The sequence below is a fragment of the Somniosus microcephalus genome, chromosome 8, assembly GCF_052327205.1.
Source record: "Somniosus microcephalus isolate GS21.2 chromosome 8, FLI_Smic_1.0, whole genome shotgun sequence".
In the NCBI taxonomy this organism is placed as follows: domain Eukaryota; kingdom Metazoa; phylum Chordata; class Chondrichthyes; order Squaliformes; family Somniosidae; genus Somniosus; species Somniosus microcephalus.
Window position 1 is genome coordinate 193112119 of NC_140994.1, and position 22359 is coordinate 193134477.

Below are 22359 nucleotides of genomic sequence, written 5' to 3' on the forward strand. Positions count from 1 at the left end.
TCCACAGAGATCGCTAAATCTTTGTGGGCAGCTTTCTTCGAGGTCAGCAGCGTGCGCCCTCACTTCGCTGCTAACCGCAAAATCTGGTCCTTGTTTTTTCTGCATCTATACTTCTACAGTCCAAAAATATTGCGCCTTTAGCAGCAGAAAACTAGCTGCAAAGGTTGTGTTGTAAGCAACCGAAACACCCAAACATTAAAAATTGACCAAAGACACAACCAGGAAGGGTTTGTTCATTGATAGGGTGCTGGAGTGGTGCAGAGTACACCTGCCCATTCATTGGCGAATGCACGAGCGGAATGCACTCACTGAGCCTGCGCAGCGAAAGGGCTGCAATGAAAAAGCTGGGGAATGCAGGAGCGGAATGCACTCACGGAGCCTGCGCAGCGAAAGGGCTGCAATGAAAAAGCTGAGGAATGCACGGAGCCTGCGCAGGGAAAGGCGCGCATTGCAAAAGCGGGGTGGCGGAGCGCGCGGAGGAGCAGGGTGTTAAAGTTAGCGCGTGCCGTTAAAAAAGGCGGGTGAATGAAGGCGCGCAGCGCTGGCGTGGTTGAGTGACGCGTGACGTCACAAAAGCGGATGAGGAGCGGCGCGGCGCAGCGCAGGCGTCAATGTGCCCGTGCGAGCATGCAACACACCGTGGCCTCCATCGATCCCGGTAAAGGGTCTCCGTCAGCGGTCGGCCGGTCCCCTTCTCCCTGCTAATTATTTTCCCGCCCTTTCCTTCCCCACCCGCTTCCTCCAACTCTCATGTCTTCCGTCGAGCAGAACTGGTTCCCGACGCACCTGCGAGTGACGGTTATCGGCGCGCGGAACCTGAGGTCTAAGTGCAAGAATGGGCTGAACAACTGCTACACGGTGATCCGCCTGGGCCAGGAGAAGTACATGACCTCGGTGAAGGGAAGGACGCTGAGCCCCGAGTGGAAGGAGGAGTGCACCTTGCAACTGCCCATCGTCCTCGACAACTCGGACAGCTGGACGCTGCACCTGACCGTCAAGCACAACAACCACCACCTGCTGCTCGACAACTTCCTGGGCCACGTGGCCCTGCCCATCGCCGAGCTGTACGAGAACAAGATCAGAAGAAAGATGGAGTAAGCCCCGCCCCCTTTACACAAACTCCCGCCTTTGCGGCACTGATCTGCTCATTTCAGTAGCTCTGTGTGTGGCGTTACCCACGTTTGGTTGATTCCGTTTTTTAGAAAAAAAGTTTTTGTGTAGAATTGCAGAACATAAAGCCTGGGTAGGCGAGTAAAGTTAAGGGGGGTGGGATGAGATATTACCATCAATTTTTAAATCAGAGTTGCAGAACATAAAGACTGGGTAGGCAAGTAAGCTTAATCTTGCCAATCTTATTAGGGGATCAGATGATAACATCAATTTATAACTCATCCGAACCATGGCTGCAGGTCTTTGTACTTCTTGGGCATCTAGATACTCATTCTGACCTTAGAATATTTGAAGCCTCATTGGATGGGCTTATTTTTGTACCGTCTCCTCTCTCTGCTTCTTTACTTTCCTCACCAGTTCCCTTTGTATGTATGTCCCTGGTCAGACTTGTGTGTATCTCACTGCCCCCTGGCCACCTGGTATTAACGGTGACATTCATCTTGCATGTCTTCACTTTGGATCAAGGAAAAGATAAAGATTAAAAATTATTGGGAAATCAGGTCAATCCCAGCCTCCACAAGTAAAACTGCTCTTTTACCACAGTAATGGTCGGACAGCCTTGCCTCTCAATAGCGAATGTGTACAATAATTTTGAATGGGTCAAACTGCAGCAGATGATTGATGGGATTCATGTATTTTTCACAGTAACAATGTTTACATACAGTTTTGAAGGTAAAATCTACATTGTGGTTTTAGCTTTACAGATATAGTGAATCATTTCTTAAGTGTCATCAGTACAAAAAGGCCACCTGCATAATGAGACTATAATTATAATTGCTGTATAGAGACTTGGCCCCTAAATTCCAGGACAGATGAGAGGATAAAGTTGGTGGATATGACACTGACGGTGGTAAACTATCCCTCCTTGACTTTCTCAACCTGTCTGCAGCCTTTGACACCATTGACCACACCATCCAGGTCCAATGCCTCTCCACCGTCATCCAGCTGGGTAGGACTGCACTCACCTGGCTCCATTCTTATCTAGCCAGTCGTAGCCAGAGAATCACCTGCAATGGCTTCTCTTCCCACACCCGCACCGTTACCTCTGGTGCCCCCGCAAGGATCTATCCTTGGCCCTCTCCAATTTCTCATCTACATCATCTGAAAACACAGCTTCAGTGTCCACATGTACACTGACGACACCCAGCTCTACCTCACCACCACTTCTCGACCCCTCCACTGTCTAAATTGTCTGACTGCTTATCAGACATCCAATTCTGGATGAGCAGAAATTTCCTTCAACAAAATATTGCAAAGACATTATCTTCGGTCCTTGCCACAAACTCCGTTCCCTAGCACCAACTCCATCCCTCTCCCTGGCAACTGTTGAGGCTGAGCCAGACTGTTCGCAACCCTGGTGTCATATTTGACCCTGAGATGAGCTTTCAACCATATATACACGCCATCACTAAGACCGCCTATACCACCTCTATAACATTGCCCGACTCCGCCCTTGCCTCAGCTCACCTGCTGCTGAAAGCCTCATCCATTCCTTTGTTACCTAGAAACTTGACTATTCCTATGCACTCCTGGCCGGCCTCCCATCTTCCGCCCTCCATAAACTTGGGGTCATCCAAAACTCTACTGCCCGTGTCTTAACTTGCACCAGTTCCCATTCACCCATCACCCCTGTGCTCGCTGACCTACATTGGCTCCCGGTTAAGCAACACCTCGGTTTTAAAATTCTCATCCCTCCATGGTCTCGCCCCCGTCCTATCTCTAATCTCCTCCAGCCCTACAAACCTCCGAGATATCTGCGCTCCTCCAATTCTGGCCTCTTGTGCATCCCCAATTTTAATCGCTCCACCATTGGCAGCCATGCCTTCAGTTGCCGAAGCCCTACGCTCTGGAATTCCCTCCCTAAACCTCTCTACCTCTCTTCCTTCAAGACACTCCTTAAAACCTACCTCTTTGGCCAAGCTTTTGGTCATCTGCCCTAATATCTCCCTATATGGCTCAGTGTCAAAAATGTTTTTCATAACCTGTGAAGCTCCTTGGGACATTTTACTACGTTAAAGGCGCTATATAAATACAAGTTGTTATTGTTGATTGCATATGGAGGATCAGAATTTGTGGCAGAACTCAGATTCACCAGGTTTCCGCCCCATTTAGATTCTGGCCCAAATTCTCGGGGAGGTGGGGGTAGTGGGGTGGTGTGCAGGGGCAGAACGCAGGCGTGTCTGATGTATACCCATCCTCCCAAGTTCCTAGCACTGCCTTGGGGTGGGGAGGGAGGAGTTCCTGGGCTTTACCAGGAATTCCACCAATTACGTTGTCATTAGGCCCAATGAAACTGTCGCCAACTGGCATCTGGTATAAGTTTTATTGAGAGGCTAGTAAAGGCCCCAGTAAAAAGGTATTGATTCTAGGAGATTGATTACCTTGAGGAAAAATTGCCATTTGTTCCCTTAGGTACTTACATTCCTCTTTGGGTCTTCCCAAGCCTCAGGGTCCCAAATCAGAATAGCACTCAGCCACTCTGACTTCTGCTGGCACAACAGGATGGGTGCCTCTGACGCACCCATGGAGGCACAGGCTGCTCACCCCGAATAATGGTGATGATCTCATCCCCGTATTACTGGCCATGGGATGCCGGGAGGCCTCTTCTGTTGAAGCAGGGACCCCAGAATCTCGAGCCTTGTCCATAGTAACTACCTTTTTTCCTTTTGGGCTTTTTCTGAAAGTGCAGACTGCTGCTGCAGTACATTTCTACAGGTTGACAATAGTGTACGGATGCTGTTCAACTTTGGAGGCATCACAGTTGAGCTTAATCAGATCCTCATTTAATATCTACAGATGCACAGTTGCCAACGAGAGTCGCTGGACTTTGATCAGGAGTGGGATCTCTGACTTTTAACCTTCCCCTCTGCTCAATTTCTTACAATTTTACAATAATAACTGAAATATATGGAGTTCCTGTTTATTAATTTGTATTGATTGTGGACTGTGTAACAAAACCGATTTCTTGCTTCTTCAGCAGGGTAAAGTTTGTGATTGTATGGAGTTCCTATATCTTCAGCCAGGGTAACAATTACTCACTGTGAGGCTGTTGGCGATGATAAAACATAGCTGCCATCAATTTGTAGTTTCCTTTAGTCAGTCTGGTAAGGATTACTTGGTCTGTTACTGCATGGTGTTCCAGTTTACTCAGCAGGGTAAGGATTACCAAGGAGTTCATTTTTATTCAGTGGGATAAAGGTTACACTGTCTTAATGCAGAGTTTCTTTTTATTTAGCAGGGAAGAAGAAGGGGTTAAATTTTGTCAAATTGCATGCTTGATCTCAGTCAAATTCTCATAGTTTGCATGGTAATAATCATCTATATAGTGAGATATAATTTTAATGGGGTACAAACAAGGTTTTGGGATTGATCAGGATTGCTGCTGTGTAGTGACTGACAGCTGTGGAGAATGCTCCTGATGGTTTATTGAGTGATGATTGTTGTTTTTAATGAGTTGGTTGTTTGATTATGTGGAAATATAATTGCATAATTAGAATTGTATAATTAGTGATGAGTAGAAAGGAAAGTAGCTGTGACTCAATTTGTAAATGATTCAATTTGTAAATTACCCAATTCAGTGTGTAAGCCCAGCCCTGTGTTTAGTGGATATAATCGTATAACCTATATTGGCCAGCAGTTGAATAGCACTGTGGTTCAATAAAGAAGCTGTCGTTATATACTAGGGCTAGCTCGTGGACCATGAGTGTTAAGAGTCTACATCAATATGTTAGTTAGAAAGAAATCTAAAGTAACAGTAGCTATCTTTTCTCTTTACTGATACTGACTGACCCAGTTCTGATCAAGGGTACATATCTGAAATATTAACTTGTCTTTTCTCTTTACAGATTTTGACTGACATGCTGTGTATTTCAACACAGTCTGTTTTTATTTCAGATTTACAGTTTTTATATTTAAGGTAGTCAGGTATTAATTGTTTTCTTTTGTAGCACTGTATATTGGCCTCGGTTAGATCCTTTATGGGAGCCTATTTTGAAGTATACTTGCAGTACTATGTTTTAGCCTGTATTTGGGGACTATGTTTAGGGTACAGGCTGCAGCACAATATTATATTACCCGTCTAGAGCACAATGTAGTATGGTGCTATGTGGTGTATCGGGATGTAGTGCAGTAATGTGTGGGGTACTAGCACTATTTTCATAATAAAACCCTGATAAATTTTCTGAAAAGGATCTACTCCACACAGCACCCCTCAATTATAATAGTCATGACTAATTCATTCATTTTGTGTACAGTCACTTTAAAAACGTAGTATGACTCCATAAATGTCAAATTGTAAAACACTACTTCAGTACGGAGCTAAATACCACAATTAAAATTTATAATAACTCGATAACCTTCACTTCCTTCATAGCCAGAAAGAATGAACTTGCATATATATAGTGCCTTTCACAACCTCAGGATGTCTCAAAGTGCTTCACAGCCAATGAATTATTTTTGAAATGTAGTCACTGTCGTAAAGTAGGGTAACGTGGCAGCCAATATGCACACAAGCAGCAGTTCCCAGAAATAGCAATGAGATAAATGACTAATTAACCTGTTTTAGTGGTGTTGGTTGAGGGATATATGGTGGCCAGGACACTGAGAGCTCCCCTGCTCTTCTATGAATACATCCACCTGAGAGAGAAGATGGGGCCTTGGTTTAAAGTCTCATCCAAAAGAAGGTACTGTACCATTAATAGTGCTGCACTTGAGTTTAGCCACGATTATGTGCTCAAGTCTCTGGAGTGGGGCTTGAACCCACAACCTTTTGATTGATAGGCAAGAGAGCTACCACTGTGCCAAGGCCTTTAAATAAGAATGCAATGATAAATTTGTACAAAACATTGATTAGGCTCCAGTTACAGTGCTGTGTGCAGTTTTGGGAACACCATAAATAGAAAGGCAATTAAAGCTATAGAGAGTGTACAGTGTAAATTCACCAGGATGATGCTAGGGCTGGAAACATAGTTATGAGGAGAAACTTGAGATACTGCGACTATTTCTACTGGAGATTCAATGGAGCTTTTTAAAATTATGACGTGTTTTGATAGTGAATGGGGAAAGATTATTTTATCTGGTTGGGGAGTCAGTGATGTCTTAAAATACTCACGAGTGAGGAGAGCAAGCCATCTGAACAATTTTTTTTTTTTACCTAGAAAAGCTCTTTTTTAAAATAAACAGCTTTTCTCTTACCTTTGACAGAGCAGCCATTTTGTATTGAGCAAACTATGCTATCCCATCATGCAGCTCATTTGTAACTTATTTATAAGGACCGTTAAAGTTAGTGTTTATTGTGGATTAAACAAAAATCCAGCTGTTTTCCAGTATTTTTCGCATCAAAAATCAGGAGAATATCAAAGGAGGGATTAGAGCCCCCCAAAAATCATGTCTTAATACTGCCTTTCCCCTTAGTTCGTCCTATTTCGTACTAACTGTCCTTATGGCCACTTTATATTAATTTGCCAGTTGTGGGGAGGTTTGTGCTGTGGACCTATGGCCAATAAGATTTCCAGAGGTAAGTCCATGTTTTTCAAAGTCAGTGATTTCTTACCAGGTCCCTTTTCAAATCAGAAAAGTACTACAGGAGGACTCCAGCAACACAGCCCCTGTTCCCTCCCTATCACTGAGTTACAGACTTCTTAGCACAGTAGAGGCTGAGTATGTGGTGGGTTTGAGGGTGTGGGTATGATATTGGTGTTCATGTGTACATGGCTAATTTCTCAACCAATGTCCATCATAGAATACAGTGCACACGATGTAACAAATGCTTCCTGACAGATGGTCCTGACATTTGTTATGAAATTAACATGTGAAATAAATCTCCCCTACTTTTGCTGGAGCTCATTGCCAAGTAAAGACAAAGCATGTTAAATATAGTGGCGGTTTTAGTTTTTGCTTGGTTTTAGTGTTGGTGTTTGTAAATAAACTGCTGAAGCCACCATTTTAAAGACAAAAAAATCTGGCCTTAGGGAAGGAATGGCTTCTGGAGGCTGTAGAACATTAGGTGGCAATGTTTTTGGGGGGGGGGGGGGGGGGGAGCAGTAAAAGATAACAAAGCAGAATTCTCACAGAATATTGAACATTCTACATGATGCATAGCACTTTAAAGGTCTGATGTGTGGGGTTGTATGTAGTATGAGTTTGTGTGTGGGGTGGAAGTGTATGTGGACATGTGTGCATGTTCTACCAGTAGAACGACTGGGTTACCCTCTTTGTTAAGCGTACATTGAAATTGTTATAACTTTGAGGCTTCAGCGTTTTTTTTAACATGTTCTTTGTAGATGGTACGATCTCCAGTCAAAACCAAACAAAGTGGCAAAGAACAGAGGTCAGCTACAACTTGCGTTTCAGTTCCTACGTGACAACATGACAGCAAGCTCATACGAGCTGTTCAAGAGTAGACCTGAGTCTGTGTTTGATAAGTTTAAGGACAAAGTAACTTCCTTAAAGTATGGAATGACTCATGAGATTTTACCAACTGAAGGGCCTAGCACTGTGAGTAAATAGCTTTAATTATTTTCTCCCTGTGATGTATCTTCAAGCTGAGGAGAATGGAGTTGGCATTTTAGTGTACAGGAAACTTTTTTTTTATCCGGCACCGACGGGACAGGCGTGTTGCCGGTTTATCAAAATTTCCGGATGACGGAGAGGGTTATCTACCGAGGCTATTTTTAACAAAGAAAAATTAAAAAAATCAAGAAATGTGCAGTATACAGTAATTGGGTACTCACCCACAGAATGTTGTGTTAAATGGATGGTGGAAGATGCTTGATTAAGTACAGTACTGCCAGTTGAGGGTAATGCAATGCAATGACTACCGGCAGCGTGGGAGACACACACTACCCCTGTAAAATGGCGGATCAGAAGAGACTACCAGCAGCGCGGGAGAGTCAGACTCCTGTTACAGGGGTATTGAGGTCTTCCGACAGCACCAAGAAGTCGAGTAATGGCAGTTTGGAGAACTACCCCCCCACTGACTAACTCGGCCACCGCGGGAGACTCGGACTTGGCAACATTGCCGGTTATTGAGGTGTTGTTTTCGGAGCGAGAATTTTGCCGGTTAATAGAGAATTCCGGATATTTAGGTGCCGTTTAAATGAGAGTTTCCTGTATTTAGGTTTGAGAAACGTATTAAGACCCTACACATGGAGCAAATTTCTTGAAATTTGGAACTGACATTCTTGAAAAGTAACCTGTGAGTAATGTGCACTGAGATGCCAGGAAAATATCCTATTGTTGCTAGCTGCCTTTTGTTTATGTATATTTTCCACTTTTAAGATCCTCCTCTTCAGCTGCAAGGGCAAGAATCATGCATCTCCCTGCTAGGAAGCCAGGCTGATCTCAGCCAAGCTGCTCTTTTCAGCGAAGGGAGTCCAGGCAACAATTTCTCCTTCCAGTCATGATGTGGGGAGGGTGGGGTCGGGGAAGAACAAATCTGGACCGTACGTTCCCTTTTCAGGGGCGGAGGTTGGTCATGCTTTCTTCTGCCAGTTGGGGAATATAGACTCTGCTTCCTCCGGTCAGTGAGGGGAGTGCATCAGTGCTTTCTGCTTAAGAGGGAAGAGTTTAGGATAGAATCACAGAACGGTTACAGCACGGAAGAAGGCCATAAAGCCTGTCAAGCCCTTGCCGACTCTCTGCATGAGCACGTCAGCTAGTCCCACTCCCCCACCCTTTCCCCGGGCCCTGCAAATCTTTTTCCTTCAGGTACTTATCCAACTCCCTTTTGAAAGCCGTGATTGAGTCTGCCTCCACCACCCTTTCAGGCAGTGCATGCCAGATCATAACCACTCACTGCGTAAAAAAGTTTTTTCTTATGTCACCTTTGGTTCTTTTGCCAATCACCTTAAATCTGTGTCCTCTGGTTCTTGAGCCTTCTGCCAATGGGAACAGTTTATCTACTCTGTCCAGACCCCTCATGATTTTGAACACCTCTATCAAATCTCCTCTCACTCCTCTTTGCTCTAAGGAGAATAACCCCAGCTTCTTCAGTCTTTCCACGTAACTGAAGTCCCTCATCTGTGGAATCAGTCTTGTAAATCTTTTCTGCACCCTTTCTAAGGCCTTCCCATCCTTCCTAAAGCCCAGAATTGGACACCATACTCCAGTTGAGGCTGAACCAGTGTTTTATACAGGTTCATTATAATTTCCATGCTTTTGTACTCGATGCCTCTTTTCATGAAGCCCATGATCCCGTAAACCTTTTTAACCACTTTCTCAACCTGCCCTGCCACCTTCAACAATTTGTGCATACATGCCCCCAGGTCTCTCTGTTCATGCAACCACTTTAGGATTGTACCCTTTAGTTTATATTTCCTCTCCTCATTCTTTCTACCAAAATGTATCACTTTGCACTTTTCTGCATTAAACTTCATCTGCCATGTGTCTGGCCATTCCACCAGCCTGCCTATGTCCTCTTGAAGTCTATCACTATCCTCCCCGCTGTTCACTATATTTCCAAGTTTTGTGTCATCTGCAAATTTTGAAATTGTGCCCTGTACACCCACATCCAAGTCATCAATATATATCAAGAAAAGCAGTGGTCCTAGAACCAACCCCTGGGGAACACCACGGTATACCTTCCTCCAGTCCAAAAAACAACTGTTCACCACTACGCATAAGTCCAAAAGGCAAGATGCCATTTGGCAGTATCTGATCCAGCCTGGGCAGCTCAAGATGAATGATTGACATTACTGAAAATTATATTGTTCAGGGCAAACCGCAACTATTTTGAGGCTCCTCAGTGCTCCAAAGTAAGCTGAGATTTTTCTTTTGCTTCTTTGTAAGGTTATTTTTTTCCAGTCCAATTTTCTCCAACTTCTATGCTGTTTGGGTAGGCCAGATATACTACATCTCCCTAAGTTCATGCCAGTGGTGTTGTCAAATTGTGGAAAAATATTTAAAAGTCCACAGAATATGACCATAATATTGTAAAGTATTGGGGCCTGTGATCATTTCTGGTGTGCGTTCCAGAAATATACTGGCACCATTTAATATGAAATGAATTGGAGTGGGTTTTCTCAGGGGAAGGATACACTAAAGGCACTGTTACATTTCACACATTCAGGCGTGTGATTTTCAGCAGAGAAAGAGTTACAGCCCTCTCGTGCCTTTCACAGATGAAACATTGAAGCAGATTATGATTGATTAACTTTGACAGTCATTTATTTTTCTTCTTTATTTCTATTAGTATGAGTACTTTAACATGGACTATTTTGTACGCTGATGGATGTTTCTGTTCTGTGATTTGGACTTTGACAGACAGCTTTACTATATTGGCCTGCTCTGCCCAAACTGCTTGTTTTCTACCGGGACGGGGGGGGACGACGACATCACTTCCACCAGTAGGAATTATTTAGTTGGGGTTTAAGGGATAAGAAGAGAACTCTATCAGAAATGTATTCAAAACTGCCAAACAATGGAAATGCAATAGAGGAAGAGTTTTGGAGACAAATTAAAGAAATATACAGAAATAACAACACCATAATAATAGGTGATTTCATTTATGACTGGGATGTTCATGCCTACCAAGGATGAATGTCTCCATTGAAGGACCTATATTCAGGGCTTCTTGCCTGAGCCAATGGGGACTTGGGTAAAGGACACCGCTGAGGTTTTGGTTGCACTTCTTCCCTCATCCTCCACCAGCCACTCGGTGTGCAGGATAAGCAGATTAGAGGCCTCTTGGTGGCTCTGCTGCTAATTCTTCAAAGTATAACTTTTCAAGTTTAGGAGGTAGAACATTGCTGGGTAAAGTATCTTCTACTGCTCGCTCTGTCTCAAGCTCTGGGTGACCATGGAATACTGATATCCAACAGTCCCTTGGAAGTCTTCCATGACTAGTGAGCATTGACTGAATGGAAACCACTGATCATTGAGTGATCAAGGTGTGCACAACATCACCTGATGTAATCTTCATTTAATTTATTTTTGTATAAAGTTTTTGTTACAAGTATCAGTTCAGCTTAAACCCGCCACCCCCCCCCCCCCCCCCCCCCAACCCCATAAACCTGTTAATTGTAATGTTCTCTCCTGGTGGAATTGGACTGTGCTCAATCCTATGAAATATACTTTGGCTTTACACCAGTACATGTCTCGCTATATTAGTATGGGTGAGATGTTACTTGGTTTGATTTCCCAGCAGGCTTGGTTGTTGATGTAAATCAGCTGGCTGCTATTTTGGCGTGCATTTGGGATAGATAGATGCTCTGGTTTGACTGTGCAATGAGATCAATAATAATGAAATCCAATGCAGAGCAGGGATTTCTTGTAGCAGTGGAAAAATACAGATCTTGGGCTCAATTCTGGGGCCCTTGTTCTGAAGGTGGCAGTGCAGCAGAGCTGGACTCCCAGCTGCCCATGGCCACTGACATAGACCCTGTGCCAAATTGCAGGGGTGGGGTCATATCCACAATCAGGGTGGACACATCAGAGGTGTCCACTCTGCTGTGCCTCTACTCTGCTAGAGGGGGAGGGCTGAATAAAGCCGATAACATTTTCTTTTGCTCTTAAGGGAGCAAGCTGGCATGTTTTTAAAGTAATTGATTTTTTGTCTTTTTTTTCCCCTGAAGATTATTACTCTACCTGGGTACTCTTCCGGCTTCAGTAACTCACCCTGTGGCAGGCTATTTGGTCATGGAGGGTAGCACCTTCATCACCTGACATTCACAGAAGTTAGTTTTCCAGCAGGGAACACTGGATAGCAATAGGAAAATGAAATAAAAACAGAAAATGCTGGAAATACTCAGCAGGTCAGGCAGCACCTGTGGAGAGAGAAACAGAGTTAACGTTTCAGGTCGATGACCCTTGGTCAGAACTCTGATGAAGGGTCATCGACCTGAAACGTTAACTCTGTTTCTCTCTACACAGATGCTGCCTGACCTGCGTATTTCCAGCATTTTCTGTTTTTATTTCAGATTTCCAGCATCTGCAGTATTTTGCTTTTGTAATAGGAAAATGAACCCTGGCTGAGTTTCCTCTGGCTAGCCCAGGGGCATGAAGTCAACTGCAGCACCCCATTGCCACTTTAGCTGAGATCCGCTAACTCAGAACAGACCTGAAATTGAACCTTGGACCTTCTAGATTGTATGGTCCAGCTGTGCACTGCCATTCCCAACTGAGCCCTGGGGGTTGGGGGATGTAGGACATTCTTCCTTTAAGTTGCCTCTAGTGAGATGTCCATCAACTTCTGATTACAGTCTTTAGTTCTTATTCTTGTCAATAGAAAATCACATGGAAAAGTACAAGATTGGAAATTACTCTTAGTCCATTTGGCAGGTCCCAAGGTTCTTAAGCTAATCTTGTATTTTATTGAATAGAGCTTGAAGCATCACAGAAATGGAAAAATGTTGAAATCACACAGTTACGGTAAGGAACCTAATGTAATTCAGTCTGTAGTCCACTTGTTTGGTCATGCTGGATAACCTGCCTTAAAGGAAAGTCCACATTTTTAGGGTGAACCTAAAAATAAGACTTTGACTTCCAACAATTGGGGGTGGCAGCTTGAGATGAAAAGGGAAACTTCCTAGACAGCAGATTGTTCCTGCTGGTATCATACTGGCGTGGACCAGGGAATTTGGCATTACACAATCCCACGCACTAGTCACTGAAACCTGCCACACATGATTTTCTGATGGCGCTTAATGCCCGCATAGATTGCTTTCATACCTTTCCTGTAACAGATTCATTTTAATATTTAAATAAGGCCTTATTATGAAATACAAAGACAATTTCCCCTCATTTCCAATGGTACTGCACTGTGTGCTCAGCTATTCACTCCCATCTGCTGAGGCCAAAAGGAGCAGCTGCATTCATATAAGAGCTTTTATAGAGGAAGAGGTTTGTTGAAAAACCATTTTTCTCTGCTTTTTACTGTTGGTTTATACTTTTTCTGTTTTAATATTTTTGGCATCAGAACATATATAGAAACAATAACAGCTGAGTATTATCTAGAAAACTACCAGGAAACCCATTGTCATTAAAGCATTTAACAAAAGTTTTCTGGAAACAGAAACTGCAAAAAAGACCTTAAATAGGGGCTATTATAAACTTTCACTGCAGCTTAGCAAGAAACACGCTGTTTAACTGTATTCTACGTATACCAATCACAGTATTTCATGGTTGAAGTGATAGAAGATGAAAGAAGGCATGCCAGGGAGATCAGTAGCCGTGAGAGTTGAAAAGCCTGCACCTACCATTATGTCACCGAGCATATCTGCAGGCCTTGGCACACCTACCTGGCACCTGCCCATGACCAAAGGAAATTGCTGCTGTGAGCTCCAGATCATCATGGAGCAAGTTGCACAACTGTCCCTTCTGTTGCAAGGAAACCTGCACCATCATGATAACTCTGCTAGTAGCTTTTATGCTTCTGCCTTCTTCCAAGCTAGTGTAAAGATCATCTGCAGCATCAGTCATTCTGCTCCCCACACAAGTATCAAATAGTGACTGATGCATTGATCAGCATGGCCGAAATTTTCCCATTGAATAACAACAGTAGTTTGATGTATGGCTGAATTTAACCACAATACTGTATTTCTAAAGTAGAGGGATTGTTAATGGCAGCCATATGAATTTCCTGGGCAGCAGGTTCCTGCTCCTTCTCTGTTATCACCAGTTGCTCCTGATCACCTGTGCACTGTGACTCACCCAGTACTACATCCTCAAGCTAATAACTGAAACCTCTGGATGCATGTAACTAGTTTGGTGTTTGCAAATGATAGTTTGGTCTTTGGCCACTGGTCGTGTTTGCAGGATCCTATTCTAGGCCTGCAATGACAGAAAAAAGCCAAATGCTAGAAGGCCCAAAGTTTATCTGTCTGACAGAGCTTGTATTACAAGATACTGACTGATGCTTTCCTCTCAAGTCCTTGAAAGTGTTGTCGACAATGTTCCCTTGGTCCTGCGCAGCCTGGGACTGGCTTTTTTGAAAAGTTTCGCAAAAAAAAAAAAATTAAGGGGAATATTGGTTGTCGCCTCCCAAATCCGTGCCATCTTTCCTGGAATTCTATGTTTGAATCCATCCAATCAGGTTTCCACCCGGCCACAGTACCAAACCGCTCTTATCAAGGTCACAAATGAGAACCTGTGTGACTGTGACGGTGGTAAACTATCCCTCCTCGTCCTTCTCAACCTGTCTAGCCTTTGACACGGTTGACCACACGATCCTCCGCCAACATCTCTCCACCGTCATCCAGCTGGATGGGATTGCACTCACCTGGTTCCATTCTTATCTATCCAGTCGTAGCCAGAGAATCACCTGCAATGGCTTCTCTTCCTGCTCCCGTACCATTGCCTCTGGAGTCCCCCAAGGATCTATCCTGGGCCCCCACCTATTTCTCATCTACACGCTGCCCCTCGGCGACATCATCCGAAAACATGGGGAATTTTGCCAGCCCTGGGGAGGCGGGTTTGGAGGCGGGACTACTGGGAAAATGGCAGAAACTGGGAGCGGGTACCGAACCCACTCCCTACCCGCCTCCGTGCCATCTTCCCAGGAGGCGGGTCCCCGACTCGCGCAGGGACCCGTCTCCTCGAGGTGGGAAGAGGTTTACAGCCACTTAACTGCCAGTTAACAGGCAGTTAAGAGGTTTATCCCCATTTTACCAACACAAGTGCGGCTTCCCGACGTCAGGAAACTCCGCCAGGGTCAGCGAGGTGAGCAGTGGGTCTGCAGGGGTGAGAGGGGTCGAAAAGTGTGTTGTGAAGGTGAGTGATGGGTGCAAGTGTGGAGAGGTAAGTATGGGAGGTGAGTGAAAAGTGTTAGAAAAAGTTTCCTTACCTTTGTTTCTTCCTGCAGGCTTCAACCCTTGGGGATCCGGAGGCTCCTCATCTCCACAGCAGAAATGACAGAATGGCTGCTGCATTCTCCGATGCAACAGCCATCTGATTTCTGCTCAGGAAAGAGGTTTGGTGAGTCTTGAGTACAAGGACTCACCAAAGAACAGAGATTGTCAGTGTTTGACAGCTTCTCAAAGCTGTCAAATGATGACAAAAACGTCATACGCTGACGTTCTCTGTCACTGGTTTTCCCTTAATTGGCCTGCTGAGCTCGCAGGGCGGACTTAACAAGATCAATCAAGGGAAAATAGCATGGGTTGGCCGGACGTCGTTGGGGGCGGGACTGAAACCCGACAACCAGCAGCCCCGCCCCCCCCAATGCACCCCATTGATAAAATTCCTGCCACAGTGTCAGTTTCCACATATATGCTGATGACACCCAGCTCTACCTCACCACCACCTCTCTTGACCCCTCCAATGTCTGTAAATTGTCAGACTGCTTGTCCGACATCCAGTAATGGATGAACAGAAATTCCCTCCAACTAAATATTGGGAAGACCAAAGAAATTGCCTTAGGTCCCCACCACAAACTCCGTACCCTAGCCACCGACTCCATTCCTCACCCTGGCAACTGTCTGAGGCTGAACGAGATGTTCGCAACCTTGGTGTCTTATTTGACCCCAAGATGAGCTTTCGACCACATATCCGCGCTATCACTAAGATCGTCTATTTCTACCTCCCGTAACATCGCCCAGCTCTGCTCCGCCTCAGCTCATTTGCAGCTGAAACCCTCATCCATGCCTTTGTTACCGCTAGGCTTGACTATTCCAATGCACTCCTGACCGACCTCCCATTTTCCATCCTCCATAAACTTGAGGTCATCCAAAACTCTCCAAGCAACATCACCCCTGTGCTCGCTGACCTACATTGGCTCCCGGTTAAACAACGTCTAGATTTTAAAATTCTCTTTCTTGTTTTCAAATCCCTCCATGGCCTCGCCTTCCCTATCTCTAACCTCCTCCAGCCCTACAAGATATCTGTGCTCCTCCAATTCTAGCCTCTTGCGCATTCCCAATTTTAATCGCTCCATGTTGGCGGCCGTGCCCTCAGCTGCCAAGGACCTAAGATCTGGAATTCCCTCCCTAAACCTCCGCCTCTCTACCTCTTTTTCCTCCTTTTAAGACGCTTCTTAAAACCTACCTCTTTGAACCAAGCTTTTGATCATCTGCCCTAATATCTCCTTATGTAACTCGGTGTCAAATTGTGTTTGATAACGCTCCAGTGAACCGCCTTGGGACATTTTACTATGTTAAAGGCACTATATAAATACAAGTTGTTGTTATGTAGTTCTGTGCTTGTGTGCTTGTCTGTGTGGAAGTGAGTGGGAAGGGAAACCAAACAGAGAAACTGAATGGTACTAGTGCATAGATTGAGGTAGATTGCAACTTCATCTACTCCCCTCATGTTATGTTATATGCAAGGATGTCTGTGGAGCCTCCTGTGACCATGGGGACTTTATCTGCTATTGGCAGAACTGTCTTTATAGTGCAGGTTGGCACAACTGTGCAGCTTGCTCCATGCTGACCGTGAGCCTACAGAGGCTGTTATCCTTGGTCATTGCCAGGTAGGTCTGCAAAGGCCTCATGATATGTTTGGCATATTGGCAGGTGTCAGCAAACCAACTCTATTGCCTGCTGATCTTCCTGGCATGCCTTCTTTCACTTTGTACCACTTCAATCATGAAATACTGTGAAAACAATTACCATTATTTATTTTAAATTGACCAGCTGACTGGCACACAACTCTTGCATACAGTTAGATGGCTTGTAATTTCTGAGCCCGCCTTCAGTTTAGGCCTGTTGCCTTATATTGTGTCCAATCTGCTGCCTACCTCGTGTTTCACTAAATCGTCATGTAGCTAAGTTCAGTTGCTGTAATTTATGTGCAAACCTTTTAAAGATGAAGCTGTATCAAGGCTTTTAATTGTAAGTTGCAACTTGAATGTTTGCCCTGCTGGAGTAAACACTTGTATGATCAGAATTATGAGGGTTTACAATGAGACCAAAGAGGAATTCTACTCCAGCCTCGAACAATCCCTGTTCCAAGTCCCAACGGGCGACAAGCTGATCCTCCTTGGCGACTTTAACGCCAGAGTTTGAAAGGACACAGACCTCTGGGGAGGTGTGATCGGCAGAGAGGGGGTAGGGAAAGCCAACTCCAACGGTACCCTCCTCCTGACGAAGTGCTTAGAACATGGCCTTGTCATAGGAAAATCAGCACTGGAGTACTCAAAGACCCTGCTAAGAAAGCCCTATTCAGCCTGCGCCTCACAACCAACCTGACAACTCCCAGTGATTCAGAGACACAGTGTCCACAGCGCCTAGTCTGCACTCAAGGCCTCCATAATCAGCACCTATGAAGAGACGCTCGGTCACTCGACCAGGAAACACCAAGACTGGTTCGACGAGAATGACCAGGAGATCCAGGAGCTAATAAGCCGCAAGCGCAAGGCATTCCTGATCTGGAAACAGCAATGGAACTCGAGAGCAAGAAAGCAGCTCTAAAGACGCCTGAAGGCCGAGGTCCAACAAAAAACTCATGACCTAAAGAACAGATGGTGGGTGGAGAAAGCACAAGAGATCCAGCAGTTAGCTGACAACCACAACGTGCGTGGATTCTTTAGCGCAGTCAAGACCACCTACGGCCCAAGTACCCAAGGTCCTACCCCACTGCAGGCCAAAAACGGAGAGGTACTCCTCAAGGTTAGAGAGTCAGTCCGTGCCCGCTGGAAGGAACACTTCGAAGATCTCCTTAACTGAGACTCTGTCTTCGACGCGGATGTCCTCCACTCCATCCCACAGCATGCTACCCGTCACCACCTCCGCACAACCCCAGCCCGGCATGAGGTTGAAAAGGCCATCTGACAACTGAAGAACAACAAGGCCTCAGGAGCAGATGGAATCCTCGCTGAGGCGCTAAAACATGGCAGAGAAGCACTATTGACGCGAATACATGAACTCATTTCTTTTTGGAAGGAGGAGAGCATGCCAGGGGATATCAGACGCCGTAATCGTGACCATCTTCAAGAAAGGTGACAAGTCTGATTGCGGTAATTACAGAGGAGTCTCCCTGCTGTCTGCCACAGGGAAAGTCATCGCAAGAATCCTTCTCAATTGCCTTCTCCCAGTGGCTGAAGAGCTCCCAGAGTTGCAATGCGGATTCCGCCCACTAAGGGGCACAATGGACATGATCTTCACCGCACGTCAATTACAAGAGAAATGCAGGGAACAGCACCAACTGCTCGCTGTACATGGCCTCCTTTGACCTCCGAGGCCTTCGACACTGTCAACCGTGAGGGATTATGGAGTGTCCTCCTCAAATTCGACTGCCCTCAAAAGTTTGTCACCATCCTCTGCCTGATTCATGACGACATGCAAGCCGCGATCCTGACCAACGGATCCACCAGACCCAATTCACGTACGGACCGGGGTCAAGCAAGGCTGTGTCATTGCACCAACGCTCTTCGCGATCTTTTTGGCTGCAATGCTCCATCTCGCCCTCAGTAAGCTCCCCACTGGAGTGGAGCTAATCTACAGAACAAACGGGAAACTGTTCAACCTCCGTAGCCTCCAGTCCAGACCCAAGGTTGTCCCATCCTCTGTCATCGAATTACAGTATGCAGACGACGTTTGCGTGTGCGCACACTCTGAGGCCGAACTCCAAACCATCGTCAACACCTTCACTGAAGTGTACGAGAGCATGGGCCTTACGCTAAACATCTGTAAGACAAAGGTACTCTACCAACCTGCCCCCGCCACAAGTACTGCTCCCCGATTATCAAAATCTATGACGAGGCCTGGGACAACATGGACCACTTTCCATACCTTGGGAGCTTACTGTCAACAAGGGCAGATGTCGATGACAAAGTCCAACACCGCCTTCAGTGTGCCAGTGCAGTCTTCGGTCGCCTGAGGAAGAGAGTGTTTGAAGACCAGGACCTCAAACCCAGCACCAAGCTCATGGTCTACAGTGCAGTAGTGATACCCGCCCTCCTGTGTGCTTCAGAGACATGGACCATGTACAGCAGGCACCTCAAAGCACTGGAGAGGTACCATCAATGCTGCCTCCGCAAGACCCTGCAAAACCATTGGCAGGATAGGTGCACCAACGTCCGTGTTCTCGCTCAGGCCAACATCCCCAGCATCGAAGCTTTGACCACGCTCGATCAGCTCCGATGGACAGACCACATCGTCCGCATGCCCGATATGAGACTCCCAAAACAAGTGCTCTACTCGGAGCTCTGACACAGCAAGCGAGCCCCAGGTGGACAGAGGAAACGCTTCAAGGACACCCTCAAAGCCTCCTTGTAAAAGTGCAACATCCCCACCGACACCTGGGAATCCCTGGCCCAAGACCGCAAAAAGTGGAGGAGAAGTATCCGGGATGGCGCCGAACACCTTGAGTCTCTTTGCCGGGAGCAAGCGGAAGCCAAGTGCAAGGAGCGCACGTCAACCCAAGAACCTCATCCACCCGCCCCTTCAACCACTGTCTGCCCCACCTGTGACAGAGACTGTAGTTCCAGCATTGGACTCTAGTGTGGAAGCAAGTCATCCTCGGTTCCGAGGGACTGCCTAAGAAGAGAAGGGTTGCCCACGAATTCTGTTTCCTGCCTTCATATTTATTTTGCGTGCCACTGGTTTTAGACAGCCATAGAGCTTTTGTTAATGCTGAAAAACAAATTTGAAATATTTACAACCTTTGCAAAGACGAGAATAATTGTTGTCGCCAATTTTTGCAGCCAAATCTCTTTAAATTTTAGCAATGGCCCTTTAACGAATGCTGACATACAATTTCCTGTCTCCATCCCTACCTCTTTAGTGATCTCCCATCACCAGGCCCATATGGAACAGGAGCTTACCCTGAATAATTGGGGCTGCAATACCTGGAAAGCCAATCCAACAGAAAATGGGCAAGACTTAAGCCATTTAATGCCGGGGACCAGAAAATGTCCTATGATGTGTCAAATGAAAGCTTCTTGTTTCATCTAGAGGGTTGTAAAGAGCAATGGGCCTTTTGTTTCTCTCTCTTATTCTATTTTGAATCGATCAAAAATTATTTCACTGCTGGGGAATATCAACAGATTGACCTCATATTAAAATAAAAATTAAATGTCACAATGGGATGTGGGCTCTCATCCCTGATTGCCTGAGATCAAAATTTTTGCTAGGGGGGTGGGGGTGGGTGTGCTAAGCAGAGGGCAGATACTTCCTCCCCAGGAAGGAAGTAAAATATAAAGACCAGCGGCCCTACACTACTCTGTTGTACGCCCTAGTTAACATCAGTGGAGGCCTGGGAGCATGTTTCCACTCTGTCTTCTCAGCTGGAAAAACTGAATGGCATGGGAATGTGCATGGTAAGGACATCAAATTATTCCTCCCCAACAAAAAGATGAAAACAAGATGCCTTCTGCTACTTTGAACCTCTTATGGCTGCAATCAGAACCCAAATAATGTGGTGGTTGTTTGTTTGGGGTGGGGATCTTGGCATTTGCCAATGCTGCCTGTATGAACCCCTAGAATAGGGCAGTCATTTAAGTGTTTTATGTTTAAATTTCTTTTGTTTTCATTACACAATAGCACAAATGGACTCCAGGGGTGAAAGCAATCCAACATTTAATTCACGAGAGATGGACAAACAAACTGGGTCTGAGATTCTCTCTCACCCTCTCCACAGCTTCCACAAAAACTCTGGAGATGATGTACAATCTAAGATGCATCTGACCAAGGAGGATGCCCTTTTAGAAACTGCAAGCCAAGATAAGCCGGAGAAAACAGTAGCTCTGAAGCTGGAGGAAACTACAGTTCTGCAGCTAGAGCCTAATGATATTGGCCATTACGAAACTTTAGCAGAATCTGCTGTTGATACACAGGAGCTCCCCAAACAGGAAACCGACACGAGCAATGTTTTAACACCTTATAACCCTCCAATGGAACCCATAAAGCCCCTCCGCTTTGATGATAAATTGATCTTAACATCTTTTATAATAGCTGGTGGGGGTCAGACTGGTTCATTAGAGAGATGGAAAATAAAGCCTCCAGCTTGTTGCACCCGGTGTTTTCAACATGCTGAGTCAAGAAGCAGGTGACAGTTTTAAATTGTCCACATGCACAGAAACACTGCAGACTGTATGTCATCTCATGATATGGGAACTACAGCATTGAGGCTTGTGACAACACCCTCATGAGCCTTTCTTCTTTAGATGTGTTCAATAAAGTGAAAGCGTGCACCATTTCCGTCTCTTTTTCTAGTGTACTCAGTAAGATGTGGCTATGTTGAAAAATTTGAATCAAATGTTGAGACCAGTGCAAATCTAGGATAGCAAAGCACACTTCAGGAGCTCTGAAATCAATCCAAAGTTGGCACGGTTTGGGCTCTGATTTAAGTTTATTTGGAATTTGCTAGCTTTTCTTAAAGGGGATCCTCAGAACCATCTGCTGTCTTAAAACGTGAAAAATGTTATTTGCTTACTCACAAAATCTTCTGCCAAATGTTCTAAACTGCATGCTGTTGGGTCTTTGGAGAAAGCCAGCTCTCAGCTTTGCATATTTTCACAATTAGGAGGGAGTGATATTGCTACCTCCTGCAATACATTCTGGTAAATGGTGCATCAGTATCAGTATCAAAATGAATACATACTTTGTGTAAAGCTGAAGAACAGCAACTGCGCACAAACTAGCCACATTGATGACATCCTACCCACAATATTCTGCAGGGAAGACCAGTGACAGTATCATTCTGAAAGCTCAGAACTGCACATCATTAGAGTAATGTATAGTAGAAAAGCACTTTTGGAGGTAAGCCTGTGTCAGATGTGTGAAAAACCATCACCATGCTCAAGAGCTTCCAAAATGAAGCAACCGGGAAATTCATATAACTGGTGTTTCCATTTGCCTGATAATGATTGATTTTGAAAAAGAACTGGCCTTTCCCCATAATAGTAAGTCGAGCAAAACTCCAGAATATCTTTGCAACATTATATAATGCATAATCTATCTTTGACCAGTCGCCATCTTAGCATGCCATTTGTTCCAAAGTTTGGTGATCTTGCACAACTGTATTGTTACTTTTGGCTTTTGTCTTAATTTCAATATCAAATGGAACTATGCAACCATTACTGGAACCCAGGTCCTCACCTACTATTTGATCTGGTGGATTGCTAAATATTAAATGTAACAGAAGATTGTGTTCTCGTTTTTGCTTCAAATCCTGTGTTAAGTAAGTGCCTTTATTATAGAACGTGTCTCAAGTGGCTTTACAGAGGGGAGATAAACAATAGATAAGCCATGAGGGAAGAGTTAGGAGAAAGGACAGGGTTTGAGAAAAATTTTCAGGAGAGGCTCGAGAGGGATT

At 45.1% G+C, this 22359-nt stretch overlaps 1 protein-coding gene across 1 annotated transcript; it reads left to right on the forward strand.

The window, feature by feature from the left end:
- The first annotated feature begins 402 nt into the window (after positions 1-402).
- On the forward strand, positions 403-21238 carry LOC147113988 (uncharacterized). Its single transcript, XM_085995460.1, has 4 exons — positions 403-1094; positions 7452-7665; positions 12489-12537; positions 20586-21238. Exons 1-4 carry the CDS (start codon positions 751-753, stop codon positions 21092-21094), a joined length of 1116 nt encoding a protein of 371 aa, XP_085851586.1. The 5' UTR covers positions 403-750; the 3' UTR covers positions 21095-21238.
- The last annotated feature ends 1121 nt before the right edge of the window (positions 21239-22359 follow it).

Excerpts from the sequence above, each read along its gene's own strand:
- LOC147113988 (XM_085995460.1), top strand. The coding sequence starts at position 751 with ATGTCTTCCGTCGAGCAGAACTGGTTCCCGACGCACCTGCGAGTGACG. Across the intron at positions 7,666-12,488 it reads CAACTGAAGGGCCTAGCACT|AGCTTGAAGCATCACAGAAA; the intron begins GTGAGTAAATAG and ends TTTATTGAATAG. Across the intron at positions 12,538-20,585 it reads GTTGAAATCACACAGTTACG|CACAAATGGACTCCAGGGGT; the intron begins GTAAGGAACCTA and ends ATTACACAATAG.